The 18,046-nt window shown below is 47.5% G+C and overlaps 8 protein-coding genes across 8 annotated transcripts; 2 read left to right on the top strand and 6 right to left on the bottom strand.

The window, feature by feature from the left end:
• Nucleotides 1-72: 72 nt before the first annotated feature.
• On the bottom strand, nt 73-3,296 carry F4817DRAFT_334861 (HET-domain-containing protein). Its single transcript, XM_049302961.1, has 2 exons — nt 2,380-3,296; nt 73-2,310 (listed from the first exon to the last, which is right to left on the bottom strand). The coding sequence occupies exons 1-2, from the start codon at nt 2,708-2,710 to the stop codon at nt 302-304; spliced, it is 2,340 nt and encodes a 779-aa protein (XP_049159826.1). The 5' UTR covers nt 2,711-3,296; the 3' UTR covers nt 73-301.
• A 2,293-nt stretch (nt 3,297-5,589) lies between these two features.
• F4817DRAFT_334859 (uncharacterized protein) lies at nt 5,590-7,065 on the bottom strand. Its single transcript, XM_049302960.1, has 2 exons — nt 6,664-7,065; nt 5,590-6,633 (listed from the first exon to the last, which is right to left on the bottom strand). The coding sequence occupies exons 1-2, from the start codon at nt 6,695-6,697 to the stop codon at nt 6,473-6,475; spliced, it is 195 nt and encodes a 64-aa protein (XP_049159825.1). The 5' UTR covers nt 6,698-7,065; the 3' UTR covers nt 5,590-6,472.
• Nucleotides 7,066-7,264: 199 nt separating this feature from the next.
• F4817DRAFT_334858 (histone acetylation protein 2) lies at nt 7,265-8,687 on the top strand. Its single transcript, XM_049302959.1, has 2 exons — nt 7,265-7,636; nt 7,805-8,687. The coding sequence occupies exons 1-2, from the start codon at nt 7,478-7,480 to the stop codon at nt 8,675-8,677; spliced, it is 1,032 nt and encodes a 343-aa protein (XP_049159824.1). The 5' UTR covers nt 7,265-7,477; the 3' UTR covers nt 8,678-8,687.
• Nucleotides 8,688-8,773: 86 nt separating this feature from the next.
• On the bottom strand, nt 8,774-10,050 carry F4817DRAFT_72865 (N-terminal nucleophile aminohydrolase). Its single transcript, XM_049307828.1, has 3 exons — nt 9,765-10,050; nt 9,588-9,699; nt 8,774-9,515 (listed from the first exon to the last, which is right to left on the bottom strand). The coding sequence occupies exons 1-3, from the start codon at nt 9,800-9,802 to the stop codon at nt 8,871-8,873; spliced, it is 795 nt and encodes a 264-aa protein (XP_049159823.1). The 5' UTR covers nt 9,803-10,050; the 3' UTR covers nt 8,774-8,870.
• A 149-nt stretch (nt 10,051-10,199) lies between these two features.
• Nucleotides 10,200-11,309, top strand: F4817DRAFT_334856 (vacuolar protein sorting 55). Its single transcript, XM_049302958.1, has 2 exons — nt 10,200-10,737; nt 10,937-11,309. Exons 1-2 carry the CDS (start codon nt 10,482-10,484, stop codon nt 11,068-11,070), a joined length of 390 nt encoding a protein of 129 aa, XP_049159822.1. The 5' UTR covers nt 10,200-10,481; the 3' UTR covers nt 11,071-11,309.
• Nucleotides 11,310-14,438, bottom strand: F4817DRAFT_334855 (RabGAP/TBC). The gene is made up of 3 exons (XM_049302957.1): nt 12,613-14,438; nt 11,978-12,559; nt 11,310-11,922 (listed from the first exon to the last, which is right to left on the bottom strand). Exons 1-3 carry the CDS (start codon nt 14,156-14,158, stop codon nt 11,603-11,605), a joined length of 2,448 nt encoding a protein of 815 aa, XP_049159821.1. The 5' UTR covers nt 14,159-14,438; the 3' UTR covers nt 11,310-11,602.
• Nucleotides 14,439-14,825: 387 nt separating this feature from the next.
• F4817DRAFT_334854 (Sec1-binding region of Mso1-domain-containing protein) lies at nt 14,826-16,389 on the bottom strand. Its single transcript, XM_049302956.1, has one exon. It carries the CDS (start codon nt 16,063-16,065, stop codon nt 15,283-15,285), a length of 783 nt encoding a protein of 260 aa, XP_049159820.1. The 5' UTR covers nt 16,066-16,389; the 3' UTR covers nt 14,826-15,282.
• A 220-nt stretch (nt 16,390-16,609) lies between these two features.
• On the bottom strand, nt 16,610-17,989 carry F4817DRAFT_334852 (Mak16 protein). The gene is made up of 4 exons (XM_049302955.1): nt 17,801-17,989; nt 17,718-17,750; nt 17,551-17,665; nt 16,610-17,500 (listed from the first exon to the last, which is right to left on the bottom strand). Exons 1-4 carry the CDS (start codon nt 17,857-17,859, stop codon nt 16,733-16,735), a joined length of 975 nt encoding a protein of 324 aa, XP_049159819.1. The 5' UTR covers nt 17,860-17,989; the 3' UTR covers nt 16,610-16,732.
• Between the last annotated feature and the right edge of the window lie 57 nt (nt 17,990-18,046).

Here is an 18,046-nt window from a genome sequence, read left to right as displayed (position 1 = left end):
TCACGGTACTTCTGCTTATACCTACCTTTTACTTGGTTTTCATTTTTTTATTCGAGCCATTTGTCATTATTCCATTTGTTTACTCTATATTTTGTTCTTAGCCATATAGTATTTGTTGTATAACGTCTATAAAATAATCAAAAATGATTAACTAAGTCAAGAACTGAAACTCATAAGGAGAGGCATAATGAACGTTAGGTACATTATACACTTATTTACCTACCTAAGGCATCATTAACCTTGGCTTCGACATATTATGGAAAATCTAATCCCCCTCATAGCTATTTTATAATATATGGTTTCATATAATATCGATAACTTCCGTCTTGGCCGTTTCAAATAGGTTGGCATTTTCCACACCCCGAAATAAATTCCGCCCCTCGGCCCAAAAGCCAACACCAATTCTTTCGAACGCTCCCTTAACACGCTGAGATAACTTCAATACAAGGAACGATGTCTCAGTCTCAGTTGTTCCTGGTTTATAACGATTGTTTGACATTGGATTCCGCGCGTCGTTGTTCAAAATCCATGAAAAGAGTTTAAAACAATAATACCTAGTTTCAGTATCATCTCGACCCTGGTTCCATGAACAGCAATGCTCTTCACACCGCCCATTGATCCAACAAGAGGCTTGGGCATCATTTTGACTCATTGTCGAGTCTGTGGGCTCGTCGAGGTACACTCTTGCCGAGTATAAGGTTCGCGGTCTTACAAAGGCTGATATCGCCGGTAAGTCATTCCTAGGGTATCCTAATCGGAATGGAAAACTGTTGGCTTCTCGGACAGGGATGAAGGGTCCGACCGGGTGGATATACTCGCCAAATATTGCCAGTTCAACAGGCATTAATGCTCCTTCCAAGCTTATGCGGCCGCCTTTGGTCGTAGGGGTGCCATCTTCCGCAATTCCCTCGATACTTTTAATAGAACATTTGTCGGCTACTCTGATTCCGGTTGCGGTCCCGCGCCAAATTAACAACGGTGATATATAATCATCGTAACTGATCGCTCCCTCGCAAGATGCCCATGACCACGAGGGGAAGCATGGTGCTTGATCCACGACATCGGATTCTTCATCAGCCGATAACCTTGATCTAGAATTGAACGCAGCCACTCTCCAGGTTAGATCAAAATGAAGCTCCTTCTTCCAGAGCCCAGCAATGTATTCATTCTTTGTGCTTGTTTCGGACCGGCTGCTCTTACGCATGATATTGACTAGCCCGGCGAGTGCTACTAGTCTATCGCTCTGACGAGAAACTGCGCGTCGTGAATAGTTCGATGCCACCCTTCTCCAAAGGTCATAGATCCTTTCCGGCGCTCCATCAACATCCTCGGTTGGCCTGTTCCCTTTAAGCCATTCCCCATGCGGCTCGGAAACCCCTATATTATAAGCCTCCATATTTTGTACTGGTGCAGATTGCGATGCAATTTCCCTTAATAACGCTCCAAGCTGAACACTATTTGGTTCGTATTTTTGCTCCATTACTTCGAATCTTGGCCAGACGCAGTGTCCACACTCACAAATTTTGCGACATAGACACTCCCAGCTCATCTCATTTCCATTGAAACAGAGCCTTCGATGAGAAAGTAATGTCTCCTGCAAACACCAGCCTCTTTTATCCAAAGAACATTCTATACCTTGATTAACTCCTGGCCGGGCTATAATTTTTTCTGATATATCTGGAGACGGGACTTCATGTTGCCACCCGGGAAGACCGAATTTCTGTTTTCCTAAGAATCCCGTTTTGCAATTATTCGGCTCTAGTGCTGAGATTGTGACCTGGGAGTTGAGGTAGATTTGGTCCATTATCGACGCATCTTGGTACCAGGCGTCGTAATCATCTTGGATAATGCAGATAGAATCCACCCACAGGTATAGGATGCTAAGCCCCCTACAGACCATGACAGCGTCTCGTAGACTTTTAGGCATAGAAGTTAAAGGGACCTCCTTGTAATGGTCATTGATATTGGATGTTGTCGTTTTCAAAACGTCTCCGACGTCTTCCCCCCAACAGTAACTAAGACAAGCATATACCGTTGGCTCACTGGGATCAATGAGAAACGGCTCGCCTGACTGGTCGTTATGCCTGACATTAAGAAGGCGGCGGGGTACAAAGTTCTTATTCGGCGGATTACAAGATTCATCAAACTCCATACAGTGAGAAAGCCACCCAGTAGCACGATCGAAGGCCATCTGGGTTGAAGAGTCTTCCAAAACATCCCAGGATCGGCTTCTGTCCATCCACATCGTGTCTTTCCCAAAGGAACTTAGGCCCGAAAGCTTAGTGGTATTTTGTGCGTGTGTAGTACTACCTTGCACATAATAACTAGTCAGCTACCCCTTAATGGCCATGTTTTACACTTAATGTAAGTCAAACCTACCGGAGGGTCGTTGGATAACGTCGAATAAAAACGGGTTGCGCGCCACTTTGCTTGTTATTAAAGGCGGGGTGTTATAAACGTTCACTCTTTGTAATTTTAACTGGCCGAATATCATAATTTGTATTGAGATGTCGCTCCAGGAGATCTCGGAATCTTCTTTCATGATGCCTGGCTTAAAATAGAGCATCGCCTCTAAAATCGCTGCACAATGGAGACATATCGGCGTGCTATCGATGCCATATGCGCGATGTAGCATTTCCACCAGAGAAGCTGCATCTGTATCGAATGACCGGAGTTGAGGGTAGCCCTGATGAATACGACAGATGGCCATCGTGTAAATGGCCTGCACAAATTATGTGTAATACTAAGTAGGTGGAAAGTCTTGGAAAGTGGTGAACATATGAGTCGAATCAATGATTACCACCTTGATCTACTACTCAATTCAGCCACTTAACATACGACAAATCTCCAACCATGAAACCAAGTCGAAGCTATCGTAGGATTTTCATTGGATAAGAACACAAAAATCCGAAAAAAAAAAAAAAACAGACAGAACATACAACACCGGGGATTCGCTGGTCGTCACCGACCCAACTACTAATCCGGCGGTATCTGGCTTATCGATGGGGGAGCGGACGGGACCCCGAGTTTTCCAGATCCTATGGTCGTATGTATTTGAGAGATGTGTTGGTTTGATATAAGTAACTTAATTGTCGGGGGCTTATAGGAAAACAGGATACACCCCTATCAAGAAAATACATCCACCCAGCCAACTATAAAGCGTGACACACGCAAGTACACGTATTCGCTACCTACCTACACAGCCTTTATGTGCGGGGAAATGGAAATGGGCAATGCTAAGACAGACGTGACATGTTGAAGATCGAGATGGTGGCTATGGCTGTATAGTTGGGTTGCAACACAAAGTGGATAAATTAACAACAGATATTTCCTGACGGAACTAACAAGCCTTATACGTATTAAACTTAGCAATATTATATGAGGTAGGTAGGTACTCTTCTTATCTGTCTCCAACTGATTTACTTCTGAAAATCTGCCTCGCATATAAGGTCTCTCCTGAGACCCACATTAAACCTGAAAAGGGGGCGTACAGTCATTCATCCCCTACTCATTCATCCCCTACTTCAGGTGCTCAGACACGACTTATCTTTAATTGGGATAAAATAAATACCCCTTAGTATTTTTCAAAAGTCAAAATAGTGCATGAAGACATAACGAGATACAACTATCTCCAAAGATAGGAAACCGCTTTTCTATTATTAAAACCAACGCTAAAAAGGGTATCCAAACGCAAATATTAGGTATATATCGCCAATAAACCAACCGGTCCCTTTAATCTGTTGTCTTAAAAAAAGAAAAAAAGTAAAGAAAAATCATCGGCCCTCACGCCCGTCTCCCGTGTTTCTTCTTTTCCGTCTTGCGCTCGTCGCTGTTGAGCTTCAGCTTCCGGAGTAACCTGGTAATGTCCTTGGTACTAGTAGTCTTTAATTTGCGACGACTAGAGACAGGGGTCTCTTCCTCTTCGTCGTCGTCATCGCTTAAGGGGGCCATAGGGGCTACTTTGCGAGCGGTGACTGGTGTCTTCCGACGGACTGTGGCAGGAACCTCCAGCTCGTCGTCATCGTCATCCTCAGACGCGGGGGACGCTGCAGCAGCCCTGCGGCGACGTTCTCCGTCTTGACAAGCCTTTCGTTTCGAGTTGATAGCCTTGTTGTTTAGGAACATGTCCGTCGGCGAGACTCGACCGCTTGCCCTGGCAGCGCGGGCAGCTAAGACTCGCTCTATATCTTTGTGATTGTTAGTTATATATTTAATAGGCATAGGTTTCGTGTCTTGAATTACCATTGGGATGGTATTGGAACCTAGCCCTCGAGGTTGCGGCCAGAACAGCATTATTCCTCTCAGTGCGTGAACCCGCTTTGTGGATGATTCGTGCTTCCTCATCGGCTCTTACGGCATCGAAATCGGCTTGTCTAGGAGTAGTATTTCGAGACATCTCGAATAAGACGTAATGAAGGGCTTGGTCTTGAAATTTGGCGGGTATCCAGAAATAAGTCAAAGACTTAGTAAACTTGAGTGTTGATAGGAGAGACCTCTTAATTCTCGGGGTACAGGCAACAAAGAGAAGTAGTTGTATGGAATAGTTATTTTGAGAGGTGATGGTATGTTATTGTTCTGTATCACAATATAACAAGAAGGATTTTATTGATGATGAGAATCTATGATTTTATAGTTTTTCGTCGAGGGTGTAGTATAGTGGTAAAGGTTGACGGCGAGAAGACAGAAAAGAAACTGTAAAATAATGGTGTAAACACCGTGACGTTGGGGATTATGAGTACAGTTGGTACGACATTTTAACGTCCAGGTACTTTGATATATTTCCTACTTTGAGTTGTCTTAATAACAGGTACTGTAGAAAAAGGCCATGTACTTAAGAGGTCGGGTCAGAGCGCAATGTGTCTTTGAATCATTATGTGGGACCGCTTGTTGTTATTATCTTTCAGATTATTCTCACTTTACTGTAACACAGGCGTTTAACAATGTGAACTTTGCACGGTATCAATTGACGTGTGTTTGATGGATGATGTGGACCCTTTAGCAAGGACTTTTAAACAGCAAACCCATCAGGATATCACAAGTAAACACTGCGAAGAGTGCCTGACTAGACCATTTTTGGCATGATACATTTCGTAAGAAACATAATGTGCTGGAACTTTTAACACAATGCTCTCTACACACATGCACATACATTTATACAGTCCCCCCTTTTAAACAGATGCATATTACAGTAGCAAACCCAACCTAGCAAAATGGAGGTAACATATTACTTCTAATTCAACTTACTCATAATTTACTTTATAAAACAACATGTCTTCGTTTTTAATGCTTTATGATTTATTAAATAAAAACATAGGAAAAAGTAGCTGCTACCCCTATATCACCTCAAACCACTTTCCACGTCTGACCTTTAGATTTGTCTTAGTAGAACTTTCTCCTTAAACTTGAAATTTGGGGGGAAAACTCAAAGGACTAAGGCGAGAGAAAAGTAATAGAATAAATTCCGTACTACAACTTTAGCCAGAGCAAGATTATTTACCTAGATATTAAACGGACAAGACTACCTACTAACAAATATGATACCTAACAGTGTCCCGATTTTATTTAATTATACAACACAACGAGCTTTTGCCAGCAAGGGCTAGCTAGATATATATATATATATATTATATACCTAGGTAGTCTAACCGTAAGATATCGACTACCGAAACCCAACTTAATCCATCCATTGAGCAAACTCCATCTGCTTTTAATCCGAAACATCAAACACGGCAACATAAATGTATCGCCGAGGATATATGAACCAGGCTGTCCAGCACCGATTCCAGACAGGCACTCAGTCGAGCCTTCGTACGCCGGCTGGTTTACAATCATGTTACTCGGGTGAGCACGAATGGCCTTCCCGCCGATCACGATGTCGAGGGTAGGCGGCGCAGCATTGCACGGTATGCTCCAGACCAGGCCTCCTTGCTGTTTCCTGGCAGGCGTGTATGCGGGAACAAATTGATGATCGTACCCGAGTCCACGAGCATGTGAGGCAAGTTTGTTACTATCTGGCTGATGGTGCCGTTGTTCCAGGACATAGAGTTAGACGCGATGTTGTAGAAGGAGTAATCTGTCTTGCCGTTGTTTTTGGTCTTGTAGATCTAATAGTTAGCCGTAAATCCAGCGCATGATATTGGAAACTTGTATGTCGGACTTTTTGAATCGGTATAGTAGTATATTCTCTTGTCTTGACAGGAGGCACACCGCCGAAGGCCAATGTATGTCCGGTTTTCGTCACGCAACAGGGCAAAGCCGAGGATACCGCTCGACGTCCCCTCGCCTCCGAATGCAGTCACATCTACTAGACCAAACTGCTGCTTTGGAATAGTGACATCGCCTACAATAATACTTGATAAAACTTGTTAAATTACATCACACTTATGTTAAATGGTAAGGAGGCGATTACTTAGCGAATCTCATTAGTCCGTTTAAGTATTCGCCGCTCATATACGAGATATTCGGATTCAGATTATCGATCTTGCCCGTCAGGGAGGTCACCCTTATAGATGGGACCAAAAGCACACTCTTTTTGAGGAATTTCCAGGCCGGAAAAGGGGGCTAGACACTTAAATCCGTCCGAAACAACCCAAATGTCGCTGCTGCTAGTATCCGGAACTAGGTAAAACTTCTCTATGCTGATTTCTACTTAGATAGCTAGACTAGCTTGAGCAGCGAAGTTGTGGGTCTCTAACATATGATCTACGGGGACAGCAACCCCGAGACTGAAGGCTAAATAGCTCGTTAGGACTTGCACTATAAAACTGGCCACGGTGGACTCTCAAAGATGAGTCGGCTCAGGAGTAGACCATAAGGGTTAGATAATCACACTAGGAGTCATAGAAGAAGCTCCCCAGAGCCCAGGGGAGCTCTGCTCTATTAGCGGAAGTGCGTAGCTTGGCCGCCATCTAGGTACTTTTCCCTTCTAACTTTACAACGGCCTAGTTGGAATGAGACGAGCAATAACATAAGAGCAGAGTCGCGTAATATTGCGTAGAGCTATGGCACGCTTGTTCGTATATTAGAGGTAAATATAGAAATCAGACGGAAAGAAGTTGAATTAGAAATAAAATAGCAAAAGGATAGCGAGGATTAGCCCCTGCAATTGCGTCGATCTCACTCACCTTGCATACGAATTAGTGGAGCACGCTATAAGTCGCCGCTTAAACTCCTCAATTAGGGCTGCGGGGAGAAGCTAGCTCTAGCCTTTAGCACATGTATGTATGTACTTGCCCTGCCCAACGTTATGTAATAAGGTAGGTAGAGTTTACTAAGGTTTTATAACTTCATCCGTGTCACTTATATAGCGTTAAGTTAAAACTAACCAATACGAGTGCAGATGCGACCTCGGTCTTCCAGGTATTCAGAAGATAACTCCAACTCTAGCCTCGGAACTACATACTCTTGACTGCCCCGGCAAGACACCATCGCAAAAAGTCTTCAACGTCCAAACACTGCATCAAACAGCAACGCAGCTATGCCATCATCTACGCAATCGCACGCGCGTTCGCACTCGCTGCTTCTCCTGCAGAAACTCCTTAACCTGCGGGACAGCGCCAGCCCTCTAACGCTAGTCCTCGACACGCTGGAGCAGAGCGCAGCGCCTGTAGTTCACGAGTTCCTCAGCAGAGCCAAGGTAAGTTAGTAGCTATTGCGCTATCTCCCCCTCCCCCTCCCCCCCCCCTTTTTTTTTTCTTATCCTCTCCTCCTTACCCCCTTTACCCCCTTTACCCCCTTTACCCCCTTTTCTTCTCCAGAGGATCAGATACAAATACACCACCATGTTAACCCCCCACCCCCCCAGATCTCCAAAAGCAAAACAATCTTCCTATCCTCCTCGCTACTCCGGAAACCCTCCTTCGCCGACATCTTCATCAAAGCCTGGGGCAAGACCCCCGAGGCCCTGCGCGCCGAGATAACCTCGCACTACTCGTCCGGCAGCGCCGGCCACGCGCACAAGGTGCTCGTCGTAATCGACGGTCTGAACGGGATCGCCAGCGCTGCGGGTTCTACCCTGTCCATGTTCCTCTCCGGCCTGGTTACGCCCGCCGTCTCTATCGTGGCCGTGTACCACACCGACGTGCCGCTGGTGCTGCCCCCGTCCTTCAGCGAGTACGAGCCCCATCCGTTTACGACGCTGTGCCATCTCGCGACCGCTGTGCTCCGCGTCGGCAGTCTGTATCAGGCGGTGGAGCGCCGGCGCGCGCGGAACCGCAGCTTGCAGGAGCCTGAGTGGGGGCTTGCCGAGGGCCGGGAGGGCGTGCTAATCGGGCTGGGTAGTGCCGAGAAGAGGTCTGCGGCTGGCGAGGGGCTTGTGCTCGAGATGGAGTTGAGGCGGCGCAGTGGCCGCGCCGTTGCTGAGACGTTTGTCCTAGTGTCACAGTCGGCAGCAGCGCAGGATAGCAAGGCCCAGACTTCAAGACTATATCTTCTCTCCGACCACCCCGCATTTCGGGATCCGAGCGATACTGACCAGGAGGGTGCGGCGGACGAAGGAGACGGGGAGATGGAGACTACGTTTAACCTAGGGTTGACAGAGAAGCAGCGTAGAGATAGAGAGGGCATAGTCCTGCCGTACTTCGACGCCCAGACGGACATCGGGGCGGGCGAAGGGGGACGGATTATATACGAGATGGGGCGGGAAGATGACTTTGACGACGAGGAAGATGAAATATGACATCACTTTTTGCATTTAACTCTTAAGATGCCACGGCTTTTTCCTGGCTTGCTTCGTGATTTGTTGTCGTCTATTGATACATCTAGATGGTGCCGCGACATAGCACCTCCCGAGTCCATACGCCCGAGCGAAATGCAATTATTTGTGCCTTTCTTTTACCGTAGCATGATTTGTTCCTTTTCCTTCACGTCGTCTACTCATCCACCTGCATGCCGTCTCCTCCTTCTACCGCTTCCTCGCTCGCATCGTTGTCGTCTGCTACGCCGTTGATCCAGTCCTTGACCTCTGCGCCGTCGTGCACCTTGAAGAACTCGAGGCCCTTCTTTCCGGGCTCCTTTAATCCTACAACGCCCACACTCGTGTTCTCAACGGTCAGCGCGCGGTCCTGGACTAGCGTCTCCTTTAGAGCGCGCAGTCCGTGGAGGATAAGCTCCTCCCGGCCGCACGCCGCGAAACTATCTAGATTCTTCTCGAGATAGGTACGTGCCATCTGGGAGCGGGCTCCGATAGCGCACGCCAGCATCTCCTGGGTCATACCGCTGGGCTGGAACTCAAATAGGTGGGGTCCGGCCTCGTCCACGCCCGCCACCAGCAGGCCGACGCCGTATGGCCGCTTGCCGTAGTGCTGGGTGTTGAGCTGTGCCTTGTCGCCGATGAGCGAGACGAGGGTCTCGAGGGGCATCGCGCGGTCGTAGGTTAGCCGCTGCGACAGGCACTGCTGCTTCATGAAGTTGGAGAGGACACGGGCGTCTGAGGTCAGACCGGCGATGGCTAGGCCGACATGCTCGTCTACGGCGAACAGTTTCTTCTGGTACGACGAGAGTTCCTCTGCATTTCGCTGTGGGTGGAGTTGTTAGCTCTTGGAGCTTTGGATTGGATCTGGGTAGGCTTTTTCTTGTGATGTTCGTACCTTGATAGCGACTAGAACTGCATGTGTCTTGCTAACTAAACCCACCACCACTGAACCTTGCTTGACGGCCTCGGCGGCATATTCGACCTGGAATATTCTCCCTTGCGGGGAGCTGAACGTAGTTGTTAGTGAAGTGCAGATTGACAAGGGTTGTTTGCAGCGTAATTAGGAGCTTACAATGTGACGGAATCGTTATCGTAGTTGTTTCTGAACATTATGTCGGTATGTCGTAGTTCAGATAGTAATTAGTATTGGGCGTGCGGAGGTAGATAGTGGTGTATATGCGTTGGGAAGGTATTCGCAGGTTGGATATTCGAGTTGGATATTCGAGTCGGAAATGCAAGGCTGGAGCTACCCGAATTACAGACTTGAACGTTCAGCAACCGCAAGGCAGCTCAAGAGCTTCGTCGTTCGTCTCTTTTGGGTCTAGTACTGGTGCCCTAGCTCCAGAGGCTTAGGTAACACTACCCGCACATGGATATGTACATAGTACTTAGGTACGAAGGACTTGAATAATACGGCGTATTTCAGCCACACATATTTGATTTACGGGGGGACTCTAAAGTGGCTTAAGCTCTCAGACCCCAAAATCCCGGGAAACTTTAGCGGTAGGCAAGCCGAGCCAAGCCAAGGCTGAGTCTGACGACAACATCCTGCAACACCATCGCAAGTCCCAACCATTACAACTTACCGACTAACACGGCGCCTCTTCCCCTTTCTCTACCCAGCAATCCATACGAATCACCACCGAATCTCGAAACTCGATAGAAACCACCATCCGCCGCTCTAGGAGTACGCCTCCCCCCCTTTTCCCACCGCCGCCGCCGCCGTAGCCGTAGCACCGTAGCCGTAACTATAACTATAACTATCCGCGCTCCCATCCGCCCACCCACGATGCCGACCGCAGGGCTCAAGACCATCATCGCGCTGTCCTTCGTGCTCGCCATCGGCTTCCTGCTAGTCATCCTGTCCTGCGCGCTATACAAGGTCTACTATCCGCTGCTGGTCGTTGCCACCTACGTGCTGGCTCCCATACCCAACTGGATTGCTGCGCGCTGCGCCAACCCGGACGACTTCGTCGAGAGCACCGGCAATGGCGTCTTGGACCTCGGCCGCTTCTTCACCGGCTTTTTGGTTGTGATGGGGATAGGTAAGATTAACCTCTAGCTAGGCTTTCTATAAATTCTACCCTCTTGTTCTCTTCTGTGCTTAGGATATGGTTGCGCGTATTACGCACGCGCGTGCGCGGAGCGGAACTCAAAACCTGTCACTACTTCGTATACCCTGGCATATATATATATATACCCGATAAGAAGAAGACTATAACTGACATATCCTTCCCCTCCCAGCTCTCCCCGCCGTCCTCGCGCACTCCGCTCTAATCGGTATCCCGGCGATGGTAATGTCTATTATCGGCGGACTATTGATCTACGGGACTATTATCTCATTCGGCATGTTCTTCCAAGAGGAGCAGGAGTTTTAATATGCTGAAGTAGTAATGAGGAGGCTGAGCATGACGCAAGACGACATGCGAGAGAAAGGAGAGAGAAAGAGAGAGAGAGCAAAGGGGCAGTTTGCATTGCTGTAATATAGGCGTATCGTGCGAATTCAACGGAGTGAAGGAAAGGACTACTAGGTTTGCATAGGTTGTCATCTTTCAGGGCATTGTTATCAAGATATTTCAAGCATATCGTCAGCTCTATTTTGCCGGCATTTCCAGACAATGTCGTGTGTGAATTTAAATTGTTTCCTAACTTTTTCTACCTCCATTGTTAAATTTCCCTTGTTAGCGCTAGAGTGAAGGGTGTCGAAAGCGCTGCTTCAGGTAGTATTGTGTCCCTTCCTACCGATACTATATAAGCCATAGACCTCAACGCCAAACCCTTAAAATTAAGTACAATCCGCCTCATTATGCCTCCCGTTCCGTATTCCGTATCCCCTAACATACAAATACACCAAGCATAAAAAGCTCAAGTCCAAAGCCAAGTTGAAGCAACCACCTAATAGACTACCTCCTAGGCGCCATCGGTAGTAATACTGTCGCCTTTCTTTTGCACGACCTTCCGTGGAAGTACTTCTATATTCTTACTCAGTAGCTTCCGCAGCTCAGGAGTAATCGTCTTTTTCGGCTGTTCTTCTGTGGCCTTTCCGTTCTTGTTACTCGGCTGTTTGGGCGAAGTGGATGCAGAATTTGACGACGAATCTTGCTGTACCCTTGGTGTTGGAAAGTTTTGCTTCTTATCTATGGCTTCAATCAGCCGCTGGAAGCGGCGGAACAAAGCCTCTGCTCGGATCAACGTAGACTCAAGGTCTATCGTATTCGATAATTCGTTGACTAATACGAAAGCATTAGCAATAATTTAAGTTGAAAAGAGTGTTGCGGAGCTTACCATATTTAAGCACCTCGTCAAAATGTTTAAGGTGAATCATTATCACATCTCGGTGCTTCTCTAGAATAGCAAGAGCCACGAATAAGTGGAAGCTACTGCTCAAGTAGTCTGTCCAGAGCACTTCCCATAGGTGCAAGACGTCCATCCACTTGAACTCGCGTTTATACCAGACTAATAGCATGCGGAAGAAGAAGAAAAAGTTGGTGCTGTCGGCCGACTGGAGGTGAGCATAGAGTTTTGGATCCATGAACTGTACTAGATGGTCGAGCGTGAGTAGCTGATTTCTCATGCCAGATTGATCTCGTAGGAAATTCCGTTCCATTCGCTCCATGAAATGCTGAAACCCCCAGAAAGCAACGGCGTCGTCCTGCATAACGGCATATATCGGAGCAAGTAGGTCAGACATTCCCTGGACGTAACCAAGATCCCTATTATACTCGTTATAGGTGAGTAGCATATCCTTCATCTGTTCCATATGGACGTTGGTGCCAGCCTCAGCAAATGGGGAGTCGGGGTCAGGATGAGGAAGATCTTCTCCTGCGAATATTGGGACTGTGCGGTCAGTCCGATGTACGTCCTTTTCTGTGTCAAATAGTTAGTATAAATATATTGTGCATACAAATAGTAAAACTTACCGATTCTACCCCTCTGCTCTCGCCACCATTCACCATCATCTCCTTCGCCGCCAAGGTCTACTAGCCTTTCCCACCAGGCAGCTTTTAGTTTTACATATTCGTCTCTCAAAGACGCGATTTCCGCTTTCCGTTCCTCACTTGTGCTGTACCAATCATGCACACCAAGCAGGAATAGCCAGGCTTCCTTGCGAACTCCATCCTCCGGATCGAGACCACCATGGAAGATTCGCTCCTTAACCTCATCAATAGTGACAGCAAGACGTCCGGTTCGAGGATCAAAGAAACTGTTCCACTCCTTAATAGTCACTGGTTTCCTTCGCTCCTCCAGAGATAAGGTACTTGTTTCAAGCAACTCGAATTCCCCGACGTCAGTATCTTCTAATTCTAAGACATCGCGAGCGGTCCATATCCTCTGGCTCCGGTCCCTTTCGCTCTGCTCAGCTATTCCCATCGCCCATCGGGCTAAGTATATCCTTGCGCTATCAAATTCGTCTTGTAACGTTTGAACTTCGGGATTTCTCATTAATCTCCGCACCTGAGGTGGTATTTTTGGATTGTCAATTATATCCAGAGCGGTTCTGCGCGTGAACGTTGTGACTTTGCTGAATTTTTCTAGGAGATTCCATCCAGTCTCCTTCACAAACTTCATGACAGGGTCCATTCCCGCGTCATTCTGATCAACAGCGCCCGCTCGTGAAGGCCCGGCACGACTGCGCGAGGATATGCCTTGAGAACTGTCATGCCTGCCAATCTGCGAAGGGGTACTAGACGTTAACTTTCCACCGAAAGCCTCGCTATCTTCTTTAGTAGGCTCTACCAAGTAGATGTTCGGCTCGGCCCCACTCCTTTCTATCCGGACGTAGCGTTTTAACCAACGGAGGACCTCATCGCCTCCCCAAAACATCTGGCCATTTTCACCAAAAGGGTCAAAGCTATCCCTAACCCGTTTCTTCTTCTGGAGTATAGTTGACTGGCATTCGCTGTCGTGAAAGAATAATGCTGGGAAGCTATCCCCAGCCCTGGTGTTGATCACCAAAGACCCGAACCACCACCCCAAGCTAGGTGGCCTCACCAGTAGAGAGTATATTGCACTAACAGGTATAGCGAAAGCGTAATAACCGATTGATCCTTTGTGGGTGGTTACAGTGGGGGGTGGTGGTACAAGATAGCTTTGCCTCGGCGGGGATTCGGCATCAGTCAGATCTACTTTCACGTATATGCTGGCGGCATCGCCAAGAGACGACTCCGGTAACCAAGCAAGTAAAAGGTCTGCCGATGCCAGCGAGTTGGATGCGTTGGAGGAGGAAGATGTTGGTCGTTCGCCATGGGGTCCTTTTTGCTGTAATAGTGCTATGTAGCCGGGGATGTTATCCTTTGACGATGGAGTAGGGTGAACATAAACTTTGCTCTTAGAAAATAGGAGTTTGACACCCTTTCCGGTCTCGGTGTGGGTGATTGTATCATACTCGCCCTCTTCGTCGTCGCTCATGGCGTAGAAGCTGCCTGTAGGCGAGCTGGCTCTACCCGGCAGGGGAGCTGATGTCATCGCGGGGTGTAGTCCTATCCAGCTCGGATAAGCTGGATGTTGTAGATTAACAAGAAGATGTATCTCAAGTTAGTAAGGATATCTGGATCCAGATCCCTGGCTGTTGAGATTTCTTGTTCTGTAATCCTGTAGGGCTAATTTTGTGATGGAACAACATGTAAGCAAAAAGTGATTTGAGCTTGGGGGAAGTTCTTGAATAAGACAAGCAGGTGCTTCGTTGTGCCCCGCCACGCGCCAATCGACAGTTGATCATAGAGGGGCCCTCCATTGCGCCCCCAAACGTTATTTGCTAGTATCGATACGTCAAATCACCGCTAAAAGAAGGCTAAGATTTAGTACTAAGAACCTGCCGCATTAGCGTATAATTGTCCAGTCATCTCAATGCATTTAAATTCCATCTGCAGGCCACGAAAGTCTGCGTGACGAATCACACTCGTGACATGCGTTATCACTACCATATATACCTTGTAACTGAACCACCTACCTACAGTTATTACGCACTTCGCACTCGCAACAAAAATAGCTAAGTCAACAAATTCCTAATATTGGATACACGCTGTATAATATGACGAAAATAAACATGATATGAATAAGGCGTGGGGGGACAAGAACGAAACCAAATCATCTAGCCTAGGATCTACGTATCGAACACGCAATACGAAGAAAGGTGGAGATGTGTCCGAGTAGGCAACAACATTATTATCTCTTCGCTACCTAAACTAGGAGGCAAAATCGTAACACTTCTATAATCCAAATGTTTCTGTGCCGCTCTCATCCTTCCTCGCAGATTTAGTCTTGATGTAGTAACCAACAGCCGATGCGATCTAGGATCTCTTCTATCCCTTTCCATAACATAACAATTTCAACTTCGTGGGTATTTACTAGCTCGCCATAAATCAGACAGATAAGGTGGACATAGTCCGAGGAGACTGAGGCGCAGTTATAAGTAGTCACAGAGCGCCGTGATCATATCAGGATCCGCGCCCTGCCTCCCGCAGCTTGGCGTCCGATATAGCCTCATCCCCATCCCCTGTCTCGATTCCTAATTCCAAATTTCAAGATCCCAGGACAGCGCAACCAAACGGAAGCGTCTTACATACAGTTCCGTCGATCTGTCAACAGCCTCATCTCATCTTAGGCCCGCTCGGTAGGCCTCCTAGCCGCCTGCCCCCGGGTCTGCCTCCACTTCCCGATCCCGAGTCATATGGAGGACCACCTCCCCTAGAACCTCCATCGTACATACCCCCAGGTGCAAACCTATCTTCGTAATCTCCACTTCCGTAGTTGTTGTTGTTGCCTCTAGAGTTGTTCTGCGGTGGAGGTTGAAAGGGTCCAGTTCCTGCAGGACTTGTTGTCCTCGAGCCACCGAACAATCGCTGTTTCAGCCTATCCTGTGCAGAGCCACCAGACGAAGTGGTGGGCGGTGCTGTCCCGGCAGTCTGGTAGCTTCCGGCTCTTTGGCTAGGCAACGGTCTTGCAGATACCTCTTCCCGTCCGGCCATAGGGTCCGAATTACGGAACGGGCTGTTCCTAGGGTCGTTGTTTCGTATACTAGGCGGCGCGCCCCTGCCTCTCCTTAGACTTTGTGCATCTTGCGGTTGCGATACTGGATTGTTGTCCCAAAGCGAACTTAAGCCACCTTGGGGTTGCTGAGTAAGACCACCGTATCTCGAACCGACTTGCGACGGCTGCGCGTATACTGCAGCAACTGGAGGAGGCGCTTTAGGGTCGGGTGGTAGCCATGAAGGAAACGGCTTGCCTTTCTCGGTGTAGTAAGATCGGAGGACTCTGCACACGTGTGTGTCGTCCTCAGTATCGCCGTCGGCTTCGCTGCTAAGGAACGTTCGTTGAAGATTGGAGATTTTCGAAGTTGTCGCACCGACAAGGTTGCTATACCAGGCCGACATCTTGTCTTGTGGTCCTAGATGAGCTAAGGGGGTTTAGTTCTTGGATAAATGCGTCTAAGCGGGTATGTTCGTCTGATTCTTGTGGAGAGTTTGACTAAATTACAAATTGTATGGAATTGTATCGACACGTGTTGGAATTTTTGTAGAGTTGATTTTAAATACAGGACGAGCAAAGCTTAAATATGACTTCGTGGTCGATATGGAGAAAGAAAGAAAAGGGTGTTCAGGAATCCGTTTCAAAAAGAATTGGATCGGTGAGAATGAATGATTAACGTCAATGCCGACCAGACTGGTGGATAGCGCTATTGATGTAACAAGAAAATGGAGTGGATAAATACCTACGATAAATACCCCGCCAAGCTAACAGGTACGCCCCTGAACCACAGCCTTAAATAAATGTACGCTTAAGTGCAATGATGATTTGTTTGTTCACCAGCGCCTCGGAACATCAATTGACAAATAAGATGTCTTGCGCATAGGTAGTAACATATCATTAGTTAGCCGCCTGCATTTTTAACCATCCTTAATTTTAGCCAATACCATGCGCGGGAAAGAGACAATTGCGCCTTTATATTTATAAGGATACCCGTAGGTATCAAAAAGGGTATCGAGACATTTAACGTAATATAAGATGCTAGAGCTTGAATTCCGATCATAGTAGTGTCTTCTAGAAAGCAAGTTCCTCTCTATGCCGCTCGAACTCATGCTCGTGCTCAATCTCCTTTCCTCGTCGAGCCGCCTTCTTCGGCTTCGAGCTGATAACACGTGCTCTCTTCCTCTTGTCGCCAACAGCCTTCTTGGTTGATTCCTCCTCGCTATCTTCGCTTTGTGACTCCTCTTCCTTGTCGGACTCGTCGCTCCCTAGCCAATCCTCGATATCTTCAAGGTCGTCATCGCTCTCTTCGAAGTCACTGACATATTCGACTGCTCCGTCGGGCTCGTCGTCTTCTTCCTCGTATTCAACTTCGTTTTCTTCCTCTTCTTCTTCCTCATCTTCAATACCCCTATCGAGATCTTTGTCCCTTTTTCCTTCGCCCTCGCGCTCCATAGCATTAAGGACCTTCTTCCAGATCGTCTCGCTGACGTTGAGTGGCTGATCGCCGTATGCACCCGTGCGCAGCCTCTGCATAAGCTCCCGTTCGATTGTTCGTTCTAACTTAGCGGCTGCCTCTGCCTTACGTTCTCTTGTTTCTTCTCGGCGCCTGATCTTAGGTGCCATCTTAGGTACGACTTTCTCGCCCAATCGTGCCTCTTCCTTAGCCAGCCTTCTCATCCGTATCGCCACTTGCGTAAGCCTAGTGATTCGCTGTTTCGCTTTGTGTACCAGGAATTTGGGCCAGTAGATGAGTTGTTCATCGATCTGCTTCAGGGCGGTGGCATAATTCTGTGACAGCTTGATCCTCTGCCATAGTTTTGCTGGCATGTGGGCTCGTTCCTACGTCTGGTCAACAAGCAGGCAACAATAAAGTGCATAGAGGCACTAACAATAGTCTTCATATATAGGTACAAGGTGCCCTTAGTTGGGTGCGCCCGCACAGTGGCATAACGAGAATTGGCGAGAGGACATGACTGTCTATTGCAAAGACCTGTCACATTATACCTATGATTATGTTAGAAACGAAATACTAGGCAACTGGAGCCCTTATTCTTACTCATTTCGGCAGAAAGTCTTCTCTTTTGTAGTTCTAGTAATAAGTTAGCACTTGTGGTCGACGATCGAAAATATGAGTCTCACTTTAGTTTGAAGCTACAAAACTGCTTGTCGATGACCTGCCAAATAATTTCGTCCGACATTATGCCTGACTATTAAATATAATCAAGGTAATCGGGCAAGTAGAGGGTAAGAAGTGGTGTTCTAGTAAAGTGGCAAACAGCTTCAACTAAACTCTTGCGCTTGAGAACTTCCGAAAAGGAAAAAAAAAAAGTTCTGCCGTTGCGGGTGGGGGTCTTGGACTTGAGCTAAGAAAGGCGGTAACAGGAC

This window comes from Daldinia loculata, assembly GCF_022478755.1.
Source record: "Daldinia loculata strain CBS 113971 unplaced genomic scaffold F4817scaffold_19, whole genome shotgun sequence".
Classification (NCBI taxonomy): domain Eukaryota; kingdom Fungi; phylum Ascomycota; class Sordariomycetes; order Xylariales; family Hypoxylaceae; genus Daldinia; species Daldinia loculata.
The sequence above is the reverse complement of the archived record's forward strand: the minus strand, read 5'-3'. Positions and strand labels throughout refer to the sequence as shown.

Coding starts and splice junctions, on each gene's coding strand:
- F4817DRAFT_334861 (XM_049302961.1), bottom strand. CDS start 2,710: ATGGCCATCTGTCGTATTCATCAGGGCTACCCTCAACTCCGGTCATTC. Junction 2,311..2,379: donor CGTTATCCAACGACCCTCCG/GTAGGTTTGACT, acceptor ATTATGTGCAAG/GTAGTACTACACACGCACAA.
- F4817DRAFT_334859 (XM_049302960.1), bottom strand. CDS start 6,697: ATGTTAGAGACCCACAACTTCGCTGCTCAAGCTA. Junction 6,634..6,663: donor CAACTTCGCTGCTCAAGCTA/GTCTAGCTATCT, acceptor AAATCAGCATAG/AGAAGTTTTACCTAGTTCCG.
- F4817DRAFT_334858 (XM_049302959.1), top strand. CDS start 7,478: ATGCCATCATCTACGCAATCGCACGCGCGTTCGCACTCGCTGCTTCTC. Junction 7,637..7,804: donor AGTTCCTCAGCAGAGCCAAG/GTAAGTTAGTAG, acceptor CCACCCCCCCAG/ATCTCCAAAAGCAAAACAAT.
- F4817DRAFT_72865 (XM_049307828.1), bottom strand. CDS start 9,802: ATGTTCAGAAACAACTACGATAACGATTCCGTCACATT. Junction 9,700..9,764: donor GATAACGATTCCGTCACATT/GTAAGCTCCTAA, acceptor AACTACGTTCAG/CTCCCCGCAAGGGAGAATAT. Junction 9,516..9,587: donor CAGTTCTAGTCGCTATCAAG/GTACGAACATCA, acceptor CTCCACCCACAG/CGAAATGCAGAGGAACTCTC.
- F4817DRAFT_334856 (XM_049302958.1), top strand. CDS start 10,482: ATGCCGACCGCAGGGCTCAAGACCATCATCGCGCTGTCCTTCGTGCTC. Junction 10,738..10,936: donor TTTGGTTGTGATGGGGATAG/GTAAGATTAACC, acceptor TTCCCCTCCCAG/CTCTCCCCGCCGTCCTCGCG.
- F4817DRAFT_334855 (XM_049302957.1), bottom strand. CDS start 14,158: ATGACATCAGCTCCCCTGCCGGGTAGAGCCAGCTCGCCTACAGGCAGC. Junction 12,560..12,612: donor AGAGCAGAGGGGTAGAATCG/GTAAGTTTTACT, acceptor TATTTGACACAG/AAAAGGACGTACATCGGACT. Junction 11,923..11,977: donor TGACGAGGTGCTTAAATATG/GTAAGCTCCGCA, acceptor CTTTCGTATTAG/TCAACGAATTATCGAATACG.
- F4817DRAFT_334854 (XM_049302956.1), bottom strand. CDS start 16,065: ATGTCGGCCTGGTATAGCAACCTTGTCGGTGCGACAACTTCGAAAATC.
- F4817DRAFT_334852 (XM_049302955.1), bottom strand. CDS start 17,859: ATGTCGGACGAAATTATTTGGCAGGTCATCGACAAGCAGTTTTGTAGC. Junction 17,751..17,800: donor TTTTGTAGCTTCAAACTAAA/GTGAGACTCATA, acceptor ACTTATTACTAG/AACTACAAAAGAGAAGACTT. Junction 17,501..17,550: donor ACCTATATATGAAGACTATT/GTTAGTGCCTCT, acceptor GACCAGACGTAG/GAACGAGCCCACATGCCAGC.